Source organism: Mustela nivalis (assembly GCF_964662115.1).
Source record: "Mustela nivalis genome assembly, chromosome: 13".
NCBI classification, from domain to species: Eukaryota; Metazoa; Chordata; class Mammalia; order Carnivora; family Mustelidae; genus Mustela; species Mustela nivalis.
The window spans coordinates 72,209,966-72,226,680 of NC_139032.1; the positions used below are offsets into that span (position 1 = coordinate 72,209,966).

General features: G+C 34.5%; 2 protein-coding genes across 2 annotated transcripts in view; both read right to left on the reverse strand.

The window, feature by feature from the left end:
* ECPAS (Ecm29 proteasome adaptor and scaffold) overlaps positions 1-16,715 on the reverse strand; it is a 295,320-nt gene that overhangs the window by 236,692 nt on the left and 41,913 nt on the right. The gene's annotated exons all lie outside the window — the stretch shown is intronic.
* SHOC1 (shortage in chiasmata 1) overlaps positions 1-16,715 on the reverse strand; it is a 77,522-nt gene that overhangs the window by 34,001 nt on the left and 26,806 nt on the right. The window contains exons 10-17 of the mRNA XM_082696976.1: positions 16,167-16,268; positions 14,834-14,942; positions 9,255-9,349; positions 7,998-8,240; positions 6,208-6,621; positions 4,242-4,367; positions 2,710-2,886; positions 654-758 (exon numbers count right to left, since the gene is read on the reverse strand). Of these exons, the coding sequence (XP_082553102.1) occupies positions 654-758; positions 2,710-2,886; positions 4,242-4,367; positions 6,208-6,621; positions 7,998-8,240; positions 9,255-9,349; positions 14,834-14,942; positions 16,167-16,268 (1,371 nt within the window). The remainder of the gene's footprint in view (positions 1-653; positions 759-2,709; positions 2,887-4,241; positions 4,368-6,207; positions 6,622-7,997; positions 8,241-9,254; positions 9,350-14,833; positions 14,943-16,166; positions 16,269-16,715) is intronic.

Sequence of the window (16,715 nt, forward strand, 5' to 3'; positions counted from 1 at the left end):
TGGCTTAATCCACTGAGCCACCCAGGCACCCCTGATTTTAATAGTTTAGAAAAAATTTCTAAAATCTTTAAATTTTCCAATGTATTCAAAATAGCTTGATTTTTATTCCTCCAGTAATTCATATCCTAATTTACAGAAAAACTAAAAAAAGAAATTACAAAATATCTACTATTAATAATTTGGTTATCGTATATATATTATATATATTATTATATATGTATGTAACATATATTATATTATATATAACTATATATACATATAGTATATATAGCAAAGATTCAAAGCCACATTCAATGAAGACCTAAAATGTACATGGCAAAATATCTTACATTAAAAAGCAGTATATGACAATGATTATACAATCAAATCTGTTTAAGGCATTATGACTCTGTAATTCAGGCCTAAATTAGAGAATCCTAAACCTATTTTCCTAAGTGATGATATTTATTACAAATTGTTTCTTTTAAAGAATACAGGCAGAATAAAACACAATATTCTATTATAATTATGTCAAAATGTATATGAAGTTTAATGTGCAAGTATAAAAGGCTACATAATTTCTTATAAGGTGCATCTTTTTCAGAAAAGTAAGTTATTTCAGATGAAATATTTCAATAGGAAGAAAAGGGGAAATAAAAATTTTCCCCACTAACCCAATGCTGTGTCCAAGTTACATGTTAAAAGGACATCTCTAATTGTTACCAGAAGATGTAAGAGAGCAGCATGCTTGAACGTCACTTCTTTTTCATCATTTGTACCTAAGCAAGCAGAAACATATTTAAAAACATAAGATACACATCAGAATTTCAGAATAGGTATCAGAATACTTAACAATAATAGCTAACATTCTTAATTAGGTGTGTCAGACAAGTTTATTGTGAACCTCATTTTTTGGATGAGAAAACAGTCCGAACAAGGCTTAGTAACTGTCCAAGGCCAACATGTGAATAAATGGGGGAGCTGGCATTCAAACCCAGATGACTAACCTTAGTGTTCATACTCTTGTTGCTTACCCGCTTTTGGTAAGAAAAAAGATCAGTAATTCCCAGTTATAAAACAAGAAGAAAATTAAACTTGTAACTTGCCAACTGGTGAAGATAAAGCTAGGGAATCCTAACATAAAGCAATACCTTGAAATGGAGGCAGAGATACCTGGGAATAATAACTGTCCAAAGATATGACTTGAGCAAGAGATGTATTCACAGGAACAGGCCAATTGTCTACTTAATGTGTTCCATGTAGTTTTATAGGTTTTTGAAGATGATAGATTGGATTTTACTGTGTGCAAAAGTGAAACCAAAAAAGATAAGGAATCTAGGCCACTGCCCCAATTCAACCAGAAAAGCTCTACTTTTCTGTTTTATATAGTGGGATCCCATGAAATATTTATTTGTATAAAAAGTTCTGCTAAAAAGTTTGAAAAGTGCTTATCTAATCAATCAATAAAGATCAAGGCAAATATGAAGTAGTCACTGGGAACCAAGAGGCAACAGGAGAACCATTTATGAGTAGTATATCCAGCCCCTATAAGGACTTGTGGAAACAAGATGACCTGGAAGGGATGTGAACAGGGTGAGAAACCAGATTTGGTATCATTTTTCTTCTTTAGGAGAGTATTTCTTGAACATCTCTTAGAGTGTAGATTTGCAGCTGATGAATTCTTTTAGTTTTTGTATGTGTGAAACATCTTTATTTCACCTTTGCTTTTTTTTTAAGATTTAATTTATTTATTTGACACAGAGGGATCACAAGTAGGCAGAGAGGCAGGCAGAGAGAGAGAGGGGGAAGCAGGCTCCCTGCTCAGGAGTTGATCCCAGAACCCTGAGATCATGACCTCAGCTGAAGGCAGAGGCTTAACCAACTGAGCCACCTAGGTGCCCCTCACATTTGCTATCATGATGTATGTTTGCCTAGTTCTACACTAGGATTTTTTTCTTTCAGTATTTCATTTTATTTTTTAAAGATTTATTTATTTAAGAGAGAAAGACAGTGTGGCATGGAGGGACCACAGGAGAGGGGGAGGGGGAACCCTCAAGCAGACTCCCAGCTAACTGCAGAGCTGGACCCTGGGCTCAATTCCAGGACCCTGAGATCAAGATCAGAGTCAGTTCTGTTGCTTCAACACAGAATATCCACTGGGTTCTGTTCCTACTATCTGTCCTTGTGCTATGGTCTGGTGACTTTTTCAAGGGAGTAAGCTAGGGCAATAGTAGGGCTCATCTTACTTGTTTCCCATATCTCAGAAATCACTGTTCTTCACTGCCTGATGTCTAGGGTCTTAAAAACTGGTTTCATGTATTTTGCCTTTGTCTTTTCTTTTTTTTTCCTGAAAACTCCATTCTTGGCCAGAAGAAAAGTCCAGGATTGACTTTAATTAATCTATTTTTTAACCTCCCCCCTACCTTAGGAGGGAACAGGTGGTTCAGATGTTCATAATATAGAGTTAATTTAGTTTTTGCAATAGGAATCTGTCAAGTAATATATGTCAATTAGGAGTATTACTGAGAAGCAATGCCAGATGGTATTTGTTACCTTTTTCTCTTACTTAGCTCACCCTCCAGTATTAGTTTATAGTGTCATATTCTGAATTAAAGTGATGCCTTCATCCATGACTAACTTCTATACCTTCTATATTCAATTTTTACTCATTTGATACAATAACCCATATGTTTTTATCCTTTTAAATAACATGATTTTATTTGTACTCACCTTGCTGAATAGCATCACTTATTACTTTTTCTTGTTCCTTTAGGAGGAATCTTGTTTGGTCAAAAATGACAGTGGCAAATGTCCAATTAGCGGCAGGGAGAGTACAGAGACATACAAGTTTTTTTAAAATAGGAGTAGCTGCTGCTTCTAGGAGACAGAATGCTTGGCACTGGCTATCTGTGAAAATAAAAGCATTAAAGATAGTGTTTTATAAGGGTGGCATGCTGGACACCTGGGTGGCTCAGTTGGTTAAGCAACTGCCTTTGGCTCAGGTCATGATCCTGAAGTCTCAGGATCAAGTCCTGCATCAAGCTCCCTGCTCAGCAGAGAGTCTGCTTCTCCTTCTGACCCTCTCCTTCTCATGCTCTCTCTCATTCTCTCTCACTCAAATAAATACAACCTTAAAAAAAAGAAAAAGCGGAGGGGAGGCGCCTGGGTGGCTCCGTGGGTTAAAGCCTCTGCCTTCGGCTCGGGTCATGATCCCAGGGTCCTGGGATTGAGCCCCACATCGGGCTCTCTCCTCCGTGGGGAGCCTGTTTCCTCCTCTCTCTCTCTGCCTGCCTCTCTGCATGCTTGTGATCTCTGTCAAGTAAATTAAAAAAAAAAAAAAAAGGATGGCATGCTCCTTTTGACAAACCAATTAAACATGTCACTTGATGGAAAACTGAACTACTTCCAAATTATTTTCTGAGTTAAAAATCATGAGACTGTATAGAGGTTCATTTAGGGTATTTATTCTAAATAAACTTATAACAACAAAATAAAACAAAAACCTTCTGTAAAATTTGCAGAATTTAATGATTATTCTGCCTATTAAATGTGTATTCAGTAACTAGTTTGGCATGGCAAGCATGAGGAGCCATATGAAAAGAATTACATTTTTTTTCTTTTCCCTCCACAATTAGCTTTCAACCTTAAGCTGAACAAAGTTACCACAATGACAAATTGTTTCTAGTTTTCACTAGAAAAGCAATACTTTAAGATTTGCATTATCATCCAAAGGTCATAAATAAAACTGAACCAAAGAATTGAAAAGATACTAGAAACTAGTGTCATATTTTCTTATTGATTTTAATAATGAGCATGATGTTCTTAAGCAGACTATTCTTTAGGAGTCAAGGAATATTCTTCACATCAGAGGCAAAAATTTTAATCAGTATAGGAAACAATAATAGCTTCTTTAACATCACCCTGATGGTGGGTAAGAGAACAGAGGGAGTAAGCCTCTGCAGTTCATTCTTCTGACTGGGCAGAAGCGTCTCAGCAGCGGCAGTTTGCTATTGCCTGAAGAATGTAGGGAAGCAGCAATTTAAATGAAGAAAGTAATAACAGTGAGTGGACTGAAGTAGGGAAATGGAAAGAAGAAGAGGCAGTGAATGGGGTGTTCAGGTGTGGGAATATCTTAAAAGTAGGAATGGAAGGAAGAAACATCTGAAACAAGTATGGCCTGATTCACACTCAGGAAAGGGCTTTCAAATTTACTTACTTAGAATGCACTTTAAAAACATACAGCATAAAAGCATACAGCATACCTGATGCTTGAATTTCAATGACATTATCCACTATCCTTTCCTGATTTATTTTCTCTAGAGCTTTATTAGTACAAACAGGAGGACTTTCTTCCTGAAGAGTCAAACAATGTTCTTTATCTTGAAATCCTAATAAAAATGTTAATTCGCATTATTCAAGGAAACTTAAACATTGTTTTACTTAAAATGCTTCCATGTAATACTATCACAATGTTAAAGCTTTTCCTTGAAACACATCAGGACTAAATTGAACAACTATTCAGGTCGACAGATATAACACAGTGCTGAATGGCAACAGCAAAAAGAATCTTGACATTGAATCACTGTTTCAATCTCAGTTCTGACACTAGCTTCAGTGTCCCCATATGTAATATATAGATAAATATACTTATTTTTAATATTGTTATAAAGATTAAACACCAAGTACAGTTCCTGATACCCAAAATGCACAAAGAGCTCAATATCATTTCTCTATGACTTTCTACATACCCCCTCCTTCTGCTACTAATTCTCTCCTATGCCCCAAGTCCTCCCTGGCTCTGTCCTTTCTTAATTAGGTCAATTCTTAACCACTCACCTTTCAGCTCTCAGGAATTTTTCTATAACCCTACTCTACTATATTGCAAGCTTCTCGAGGTTAGCAATGGTATCATCTTTATCTCTAATATGTATTTTAGTGCCTGGCATACAACATTCAACAAATGTCACTTTTCTTCCTTCTTTCCTAGGTATTATAGAGTATTGTAGAGGATTACATATATATATGTATATATACACACACACACTATTTATAGTTTTATATATATGTTAATGTATATATAAGTTATATGTATAACATATATAAAAACATATATATAACTATTTATAGTTACTTATATTAACTAGATAGTAATGTTATCTGTTAATAATACAATTACAGGGTAATTTTAAAAACACAATACCATCTTAAAAGATTTTAACATATGAGTTTTAAATACATGGTGAAAATCAATGGAGTAAAATATCCTAAACTAGATTATGCTATTATTTTCAAGTTTGCTTTTAACTAACTATAAATAACTGGAATAGCTAGGATTAAATTATATGAATTACTAGAGTTTTTGAGGGGGCCCAGTAAGTTGTAACATTCTTTCTTGCCCCTGAATTAACTATAAAATAAGGCAAGAAGTAAAATATATACCAAAATATTACCTCTTTTACTAATAAAGTTTAAGCTGGAGAAAGGAACTTAGTTTGAGAGTCAAGTGGGCTTACTAACTAAACAGCAGAATTGAATGTTAATAATATATGAGACCATAAGACCTAACTATGCTGTAATTCTCACACATAAATATTTTTGTACTTAATTCTTCTGGGTAACATATGTCAAATATATTCTAGTAATTTTAAAAACACAATACCATCTTAAAAGATTTTAACATATGAGTTTTAAATACATGGTGAAAATACTTATTGTTTCTTTACCAGAAATGAAATGATAAGACACATACTACCTTTGACATGGTCATAAACAGTGAACGTAAAATAATTAGAACTTACACAGAACTCTTCAGTAAATTTAAAAGAGTAATAAGCAATCAAATGGGCAGTGTTTTTAAGTACACATTAAAATGTAATACTGAGAACTGTCAGCTAAAAGAGAAAAAAGAATGGCAGAATGATCAATAAAAGTTAGAAATACTGACTCTGTGTGGCCAAGTTGCAGAAAGCAAGTTTTACAAATAGTGGCTTTTCTTACAAGTTCAAAAGCACTTATAAATTTTTTGGAAAATACGTATCTACATCTATACCTAAATAGCCACATCTATCTCCATTCGCAATAAGTATCATGAATGAATGTCATTTTCTTTGACTTTGAAAAAGAATATATTCTGTTCAAAAGATCTTTAAATTTTACCTTCTCTAGTAAATTATACATTTAGTCCTTAAAGCTATTATATCTATGCCAAAATATTACTAAATTACCCACCATCATTTTCTTTACTGCCTGTGACTTCAGTCTTTGACATACAAGTCTTATATTTATTTCGCAGTGTAATAAAGTCACTCAAAAGGTCCAAATCGTTCTCCCATTTTTTACCATGCTTAAAAGATGCTTTATCAATTTTTGGAGAGGAAGATGGTTCAACAGATGGTACTGTGCAGTCAAATTCTAAGTAATCTTCATTTTCTTTATTTTGGCTTATTCTATCAACTAGTTCTAGATCATTCTTTGGTTTTTCTTCTTTTGTTGGTTGTTTAACAGATAAATTGTCATCAGAAAAACACAGATCTGATACTTCTGCCAGAGATGAAATCTTTTGTGGAGGTAATAAATGATCATTTGTAGATGTCTCATTAATAAGTACAATAGGTGAAGAACAACTTTTTTGCTCTAGCCATGCTGAAAACAGAAAATAAAAATACCTACATGACTTTCATGCATAAATGAGTGTTTTTACTAGGGTATTAAAATAACTTTTATTTGTAAGTTCTTATTAATATATTTGATCCTTAGAAGTACTTTGTCTCTTGCTTTGAAAATCAATTTTGGCCTGAATAAAATAAATTTTTTAAAAAGTGCAAAAATTCAGCACCTCTTATTCTTAATCTTGGAGCTAGGTTACCAAGCAAAGAAAGAATTCCAGAAAAGCCCTATTGCTAACAGGCTTGCAATTAAGTCTAAAGGTCAAAATCTTAGGTACCAAGCAATCCACAGAATAACAGAATATACTTTGGCTCACGTCTTGATCCCAGGGTCCTGGGATCGAGCCCCACGTCAGGCTCTCCGCTTGGTGGAGAGCCTGCTTCCTCTTCTGTCTCTTCCTGCCTCTCTGCCTACTTCTGATCTCGGTCTGTCAAATAAATGAATAAATAAATCTTAAAAAAAAAAAAAAACTCTTCTTCTACCCTGAGTACCCTCCTATGCCTTAGGATAGATTGAATGGTGTACATTTCCTTGACATAGTCTATTTTCCTTTCTAGCAAAGCCCTCCGTTTTCTGTCTTTGAAACATCTCTTGGTGACAATTCTTGCTCTAGTTCCTATTTCCTTAGAGCAGTCTCCCAATATACACAATAATTTCTAAAATGCATTTTTAAATATATTTACTTACTCTATAATAAACTAAAAGTGAATTTTCCCAACTTAACTTTAAGATCTAAAGCTATTGCACAAACTGATTTAAAAACAATCTATATATACTTCAAAAAGGTGTAATTCAGACTAAGTATGTTCCATTTATTACAACGGCAACTAACAGCCAAAATAACTCAAAAGATACTTAAAAGACATTTCTGCCACCTTAAATTATATAATTAAAAAATGTTAACTGAGTAAATTCTTTAGAAACAAAGGAAGATTATCTACTGTTAAAGAAAGCTTACTAGATATTATTGAACACGCAGAGTTTACCTGTCAGATCAAAGAATAACAGTCCTGCTTTGAGTCTAGTCTGATGTAAATAAACACTGCGCTAGCAATTAATCAATATAAAAAGAAACAAAGTCACATTAATTGAAAATGGCCAGAAATTTAAAAACAGACTATACAATTTTAGGACAACAAAGGACTTCAGGATGAGCAAGTCAAACTTATTTTTTTCAAGGAAAAGAATGGGGCTTAGTGGAGCTCAAAATGATAAATTCTGGCAGAGCCAGGGCTAATACTGAATGCTGGAATTTAGTTTTATTTTCTCAATCACCTAGATGCTCAATCAGCATCTAACATTTTCTCATTCTGAAAAATTCACAGAGTGGATATTTACTATTGTGTACTTACATTCTAACTGAGGCTCTTTTGTTGGCAAAAATATCTCCATTTTAGTATCATCAGATGATAGGTTATCATGACACAAATACATATTTGGATGTTCCAAAACTTCTGCCTCTTTCAGATTCAGTTGTCCCTTTTCCCACCACTCTGTGCTCACAAGATTAACTACCAGGCTTTCTTCCTCAATAGAAAATATCTTTTTCAAATCCATAACTGAATATTGACTGTTGGGCTCTTCAGTTCTTGGCACTTAAAAAACAATAACAAACCGAAAACAGAAACAGTTCAAAGGGCAAAAGAGATGAAAAACACAATAAATAGCACCACACTGAAAATTGCTTATGAAATAGATTTTCACACATTGGGGAAAAAAAGTGAAACCTGGAGTTATATAGCTAGTATTTTGTCTTTAAGATACTAAAAGTCCAAAATATTATAGCAATAGAAGTCACATAGGGATTTATTTTAATCTGTGGAAATATCATAAAGTTAAAATTATTCTAACTAGGAGATAGTACCATTATTTTGTTTGAACATTTTAATAATTACTAAATTAACAAATTTGATAACATTCTGAGGAATTAAAGTAAGATTTACTAAATTTGAAATTCTATTTTATTATAATGATCCTAAACTAGAAGGTATATTTGATCAGATTCTTTTTTTTAAAGATTTTATTTATTTATTTGACAGAGCGAGATCACAAGTAGGCAGAGAGGCAGGCAGAGAGAGAGGAAGGGAAGCAGGCTCCCTGCTGAGCAGAGAGCCCGATGCGGGACTCGATCCCAGGACCCTGAGATCATGACCTCAGCCGAAGGCAGCGGTTTAACCCACTGAGCCACCCAGGCGCCCTATTTGATCAGATTTTATGATGACTATCATCTTAGATACTGTGGCACAGAGCTTTCCACATGATTACTTTTAACCTAATAATAACAAATCATAATGTGTGGAGGAACTGAAGTAGCATAACTACTTAAATTATTATCTACACTACATGCATCAACCCAAAATTAAGATGAAAAATTTTGAAATCCTAATTTTGGAACTGAAGTAGCATAACTACTTAAATTATTATCTACACTACATGCATCAACCCAAAATTAAGATGAAAAATTTTGAAATCCTAATTTTGGATCTGTGTTTTTTTAATAATGACAGTAACAACACTAAAAAAAAAAATAAAGCTGACAATACATTTCTACTAAATATATCTTCTCACCTTTACTTTTTGTTTAGCATTCAAAATCAAGTAATCTTTACCTGTAAGCAGAAATGGTTTCAGTGAGCTTCTGCAGCTTTCTAACTGCCACATCACGTGGTTTTTGTTAGCTGATTCTTCAGCAGTAAGCAAACTACTGAAAAAGAAGAGGTAGAGCCTAATATATTAATAATATTGAGCATTTTTGTATAATAAAATTTTATTTTTCCTCTTTTAGATTTAAATTCAATTAGCCAATATATAGTAGTATATCATTAGTTTTTTTTAAAATTTATTTATTTTCAGAAAAATGGTATTCATTATTTTTTCACCACACCCAGTGCTCCATGCAATCCGTGCCCTCTATAATACCCACCACCTGGTACTAGTTTTTGATGTAGTGTTCAATGATCCATTAGTTGCATATAACACCCAGTGCTCATCATCATGTAATAAAATTTTATTTTAAGAAAATTATTTTTCTAAGTATTTTTTTACATTCAAAAGCAAGTGAAAAACGTACTCTATAAATGTGTAAACTGAAATAGAGATTTTCATAGAACAAATTTCATATACTTACTTTTCCTCCCTTTGGAAGTTTTGACAATTTGTTAGCTCTTAATTGCTCCTGCTTGCCTACCTTAACTCCTCTATCTCCCTCAATGAAACTTGGAGACAAAGGAGGCTGACTTAGGAGGGTTTTAGCACTTCCTTCCATGAAGTGTGCCAGCACTAACCCTATAAGCCACACAAATTAAAAATATAATTTAAGTAAAATTACTGTGCTTTCCATACAAAAAAGTAGTTTTAACACAAATTTTTTACAAAATTTTTGTCCCCAAGTCCATTCTAAACAAATTCTGGAGCCTCTACTAGTTGAGGGTCAGAATTATGAAAATGTTCTGCCTGCTCTACGTTCTCAGGAAGGTAAAAGGTTTTTTTTTGGCAGGGGAGGGGGGGAAGAAGGTGAAAGTTTAGTGGGGAAGTCTAGTTCAGGTCCTTTAATCTTGACGGGTGTGTGAATGAGTGATGTATGTCTGTTTACCCGTTTAGGAGTACTAGGAGAGAAAGGAAGAAAGATGGATGACAATTAGTGTAAATCTCAGCTTATCAGTAGCTATGAAGGTACTAGCCTTGGTAGGGAAGATAACATTAACTCACAAACCCCTTAATCTGTGCTCCCAAACCTCTCACTCCGAGTTAAGAATTGATTGTATTCTGGTTCTCTGCTCATATGGGACATATGTGAGCACTCTAATTATAATATAATTATACTGCTAGTTGAGTTGACAGTCCTGGGCAGCAGAAAGCTGTTTTATGTCTAAGATATCCAATTTACATAATCCAAAATCCAGGATGAAGTGACAAACTGAGATTCTAGATAATTCTTGAAACTTACCAAGATCTCTTTGACAAACAGCTCAGATTATAGGCAATTACTTTAAAGCAAAGGGAAGGCAAGCCAAGTCCAACAGAAGGTCATAATGTAAATAAATATTCCCACTCTTTTTTTTTTTTTTAAGATTTTATTTATTTATTTGACAGAGAGTGATCACAAGTAGGCAGAGAGGCAGGCAGAGAGAGAGAGAGAGGGAAGCAGGCACCCTGCTGAGCAGAGAGCCCGATGCGGGGCTCGATCCCAGGACCCTGAGATCATGACCTGAGCCGAAGGCAGAGGCTTAACCCACTGAGCCACCCAGGCGCCCCAAATATTCCCACTCTTAATGGAACTTTCTGAAGATATGTCTGAATTTGATATATTGTTTCATTATAAATAAAAATATGTTCACAATTCAGTAATCAGTGTGGAGATAAAGTCTGGTGCTACACAGACTTTTCTTTTTAGCTCCATAAAGTCTAGCAAGAGAGTCTGACATGTGGTAAGCTCCCAAAATATTTGTTAACTGGATATATTTCCAGCCAAAATGTTGTGTTCTGAAATAAAAGTAATTGGGGACATAAAAGCAAATTAAGAGTACAGTAACATTACACATTATCTTTCCCTTCTGTTTTTTTTTTAACACTTTTTTCTTTTTTAGATTCACAGATGAGGTGAAAATCCATTTTTAAAATAGGAATTTTAAGGTTTTTATATTCATAAACCAAATGGAAGTGATTTACCTCTCGCTAATGAAAATAGCAGTGATGAGATGACCTCTTTAAGTTGTTTCAAATAGAACAACTTTTGTCTAGAACTTTAGGCTAATTTTAAAAATCCTTTTGTGCTCTAACTTGGGCAAATCATAAAACATAGATGAGACTTAAGTTTCATCTATGTAGTTGAGTTACAACAATAAGTAGATAGATAACTTGTGTGATTAACAGGAATTTATGACAATTAAGTAAATGCTTTTAATATTAGATTGAAATTCAAGATTGTACTAATTTCTTATAGTTTCTGTTTCTGATTGCCAATCTGCCTTAACACATGGATTCAGATATGTGGAGTAAAAGAGCACTAAAAAAAGATGGTATAGGTCCTGTGAATAAACATCTGCACCTCAGCAAAGGAACTAAAAGTATTTAAGCAAAGTTTAAGTAGTTTCTGTACTTGTTCCATGAGATTTTTAAGAGTTCATTTCTGATATGGGCAGTTCCAGTTCATGGCAGAGTTTTGTATGTGACAGATTTATCCCCCAAATGACACTATTCTTTGCAAGAAAATGAAGGTAATTGGAGCCTTCAGTACCAGGCTCCTCCATTGTGTGCTGTGATACCTTCCTGAGATCATTAATAGAAACCTGAGCAGCTAGTGATGAGTTGTTCCAATTGCTCCCAAATACACAACAGAATTCTCCTTTGACAGATCACAGCTAAAAACTAAAAACTCAGGGGCGCCTGGGTGGCTCAGTGGGTTAGGCCTCTGCCTTCGGCTCTGGTCATGATCTCAGGGTCATGGGATTGAGTCCTGCATGGTGCTCTCTGCTCAGTGGGGAGCCTGCTTCCTCCTCTCTCTCTGCCTGCCTCTCTGCCTACTTGTGATTTCTATCTTTCAAATAAATAAATAATCTTTAAAAAAACAAAAACAAAACAAAACAAAAAACCCTAAAAACTCAGTACTCACCTCCCACAGCATTCATTCTGGGAACAATTCATTAGAGACTTGTAGACTTTACTGTAATTTTCCTGAAATGTATTATTTTTGGACTCATTTAGTTTCAGGACTACAGTGGGGAAAGAAAGAGGCTATACTGGTTATGTTCCTAGTTTTGTAACTGGTGTAAAAGCAGGGGAATAGAGTGTCAATTCCAAGACAGCAGACTAATCTAACTTAGAACACATTAAGTTACATGTATGCCACATGGTAGAAGTTAGCAACCCAAGCTATCTCAGACTCCTTGGAGGACAAATATGCTGGGCCAGTAAGCTATACAATTTTGGCTCAAACTAGAATACAATGATCCAGCCCTGCAATGTCAGTTCTGAGATTATAGACCACTCTGTGCAGCAACAATCGGGTATTGAACAGATTTGTGGATCAATACTTGGTTCTACATGTCTAGTTTTCCAAAACCAATACCACATCAACAAAGGTAAACAAGGTCAGTGGATGCCTTCTGTTAGAGATGGGATATGATCCCTAGTACTCCTAGGAAAGTAATTTGATAGACAAATCTATTTATTGATCCTTATCCACACTGCCCTGTGATCCTTGTCTATTCCTGGTCAGAGAGTTATGATGCCTGGGTGGCTCAGCTGGTTAAGTGGCTGCCTTCAGCTCAGGTCATGATCCCAGAGTCCCGGGATCAAGTCCCGCATCGGGCTCCCAGCTCCATGGGGAGTTTGCTTCTCCCTCTGACCTTCTCCTCTCTCATGCTCTCTCTCACTGTCTCTCTCTCAAATAAATAAAATATTAAAAAGGAAAAAAAAGCTCAAGTAAATAAACCAATAAAATCTTAAAAAAAAAGAAAAAAGAAAAAGGTGTAAGACAGCTACCCAAGATGAAGCCAAGAAAAGACATCTCATGATGAATCCAACCCCGCTAATATCTTAATCTTAGACTTCTAGTCTCCAGACTGTGAATAAATAAATTTAAATTTATTTACCATAGATTGGGTATTTAAGCCATTGTCTCTGGTATTTGTTAAGGCAGCCTGAGCAAATGAATATACACTATACTATCTTTCGTAGCAGTGAGTGCCAATAGAGGCAGTACCACTGGCAGGTATCCAATGGCAATATCCTAAGCAAACTGTTCTAGTGCCAGAATCTTTACAATCTTTCAACTTGCCTATTTTTAATGGTAATATGTTCACATTCAAAATAGTAAAAATATAAAAGAACCTGGCTCTATCACTTACTAGCTCCCGAATTGCCAGGTTACCCAGGTCCCTTCCAGACACAACCGAAGCTACCTGATTCTTGTGTGTCTTTCTAAAGATATTCTATAAATACAAAATCAAGGATGTACAAATGGCCACAGACACATGAAAAAATGTTCAACATTACTCAGCATCAGGGAAATACAAATCAAAACCATAACAAAATACCACCTCACACTGGTTAGAATGGCTAAAATTAATAACAACAGATGTTGGCAAGGATGTGGAGAAAGGGGAACCCTCCTACACTGTTGGTGGAAATGCAAGCTGGTACAGCCATTCTGGAAAACAGTATGGAGGTTCCTTAAAAAGTTGAAAATAGAGCTACCCTACAACCCAGCAATTGTACCACTGGGCATTTACCCTAAAGATACAACTGTAGTGATCTGAAGGGGCACCTGCACCCATGTTTAAAGCAGCAATGTCCACAATAGCCAAACTATGGAAAGAGCCCAGATGTCCACCGACAGATGAACAGATAAAGAAGATGTGGTATATATATATGATAGAATACTACTCAACGATCAAAAAATTGAAATCTTATTTGCAATGACATGGATGGAACTAGAGAGCATTATTCTAAATGAAATAAGTCAGTCAGAGAAAGACAATTATCATATGATTTTACTCCTATGTGGAATTTAAAAAACAAAACAGAGGAGCATAGGGGAAGGGAAAAATAAAACAAGATAAAATCAGAGAGACAGACAAACCACAAGAAACTTTCAATCATAGGAAACAAACTGAGTGTTGCTGGAGGGGCGGGGCATGAAGGAATGGGATGGCTGGGTGCTGAACATTAAGGAAGGCACATGATGTAATGAGCACTGTATATTATATAAGACTGATGAATCACTGACCTCTATCTCTGAAATTAATAATATGTGATATGTTAATTAATTGAATTTAAATTTTAAAAATAGTATCAAGAAATTTTAAAAAGTATGTACATATATATTCATACATTCTATTTGCCTACTATAGATACTGTCCTCTCTTACATTTTTTTCACAGAGCTATCTTGTAAATTACCTTTATATGGAGGGATCTGATTAAGGACTGGTTATTCTGGGGGCACCTGGGTGGCTCAGTGGGTTAAGCCAATGTCTTCGGCTCAGGTCATGATCTCAGGGTCCTGGGATCGAGCCCCACATTGGGCTCTCTGCTCAGCAGGGAGCCTGTTTACCCCTCTGTCTCTGCCTGCCTCTCTGCCTACTTGTGATCTCTGTCTGTCAAATAAATAAATAAATAAAATCTTAAAAAAAAAAAGGACTGAGTTCTAGCTATAATCTTGAGTTCTAGCTATAATCTTTACTTACATTTTACAAATAGGAGAAAATGGAAATGTCTGAAGTCCTGTACATAATGAAGTCATGGAAGAATGTTGGTTTGTTAGATGTAGATGAGTTAATGGCATTTCTAACTCAACTAGAATACAAAAAGTTTAAAAAACAATTAATTACATAAACATGGTATAAAATTAAGTATAATTTAGAACTTTTTGTAAGCAACTATTATGTTGATCATTCTGCTACAACAAAAATTTTCAATAAAAAGACACTTGGGTTACTTAAAATACAAAATAACAGTTTTAAATTTCCATCATAAGGAATTACAAATGTATCACATGCTATCTCAACAGTGGCAGTGGTGCTTTTAAAAAAATATATTAACAACTAAACTTTATTGTTCACTGTATGAGATAAATTCTAAGAGTTTTATGTTTAATAATGTTTTCCATTCTGACAAGTTATATTGTTATGTACTTAGGAGCCAGTACTATTTTTATGTTCATACTAAATGAACCTACTATGTTCATACATAGGGTGGCCTTGAGAAACTGAAATTCATTTGTTCATAAGTAGTCAGTGTGTTTCTATCACTTCAAAAATAGAGCAAAAAACTTCCAAAGAGATGATTAATATGATTCAATTATAAATGTATCTAAAGGAGCACTGGGCTGGCTCAGTCGGTTAAGTGTCAGACTCTTGATTTTGGCTCAGGTCATGATCTCAGCGTTGTTGAGATTAGGCCACACACTGGGTGTTGGAACCTGTAAGATTCTCAATCTCTCTCTCTCTCTTTGCCTACCTTCCCCCACCCCCAACTAAAATAAATAAATAAATAAATAAAATACATGTAACTAAATAATAGTATCATCAACATGTTAAGAAGCAACACAAGTTGCATTAAAGTGGAACAAAAGATGATTCAGAGTCCAAATCTGGTATGATAATAATAGTAACATTAATGATAGGATTGCTTTGGGTGATTAAAAAGTTAAATTTACAAAAGTAAATTTAAGAGTCAACAAGATTACTAATACGGAGATTAAATAGAAAATTTTATTTACTGAACTATAATATCATAAGATTTCTGATTTTAATATTAATGCTATTTATTCCATTTCTCTTTCTCAATCTTTGTAACTCTGTACATTATTCAGTTTTGATGCCAGAAGGATAATGAGTTAATGACAGTAACAAATGTAAATAGACAGATAAGAGAAAAAAAATGACAAGCTGGATTGCAATAATCAAATTGTAAACATGAAAGCTGTCTCACAGTAGACCTCACATGTGAATGTACTGTACTTTCACATCAGATATAGGTAACTGCTGATAAACTCAATGATCTATCCAAAATTTCTACCTGGTTCACTGTACTCTGGTTCACAATGTTTTTGAATGGCCAAAATCTCTGTGGAGCTGCATTTTATATCCTCAATGTCAATTCCATGCTTAGTAGTAAGATCTGAAAAGTAAGAAAGTCTACTATCAGCCTAAGTACTTCTGTAACAGTTTTTTTTGTAATGTCCGTTCCCGTTCTCAATGGATATCATATATCTCCCTTCACTCCTCCCTCTGTATCTTTGATGATTTCAACTGGAATTTATAAAAGGGTAGTTAAATATTTGGGGTTAAATTGTCATTAGAAAGAATTCAACAATATTTACTAAATCTAACTAGGATAAAAGAAGCATCTATATTTTAGGTTATGATTCTCCCAGTCATCTGACTCCATGAATCAACACCTTATTCTGATTTTCTGCACATCTAATGAGAGTCAGCTTAGAAGTTGTTAGTGCTTTGTCATTGTTTATAAGAAAACAACTTAAAAAAATTAGTAAAGTCATATGTGATTTAGCTTTATTTGTATAATTATCTTGAACTGGTTAATTTCAGAGACATTTTAAGTCTG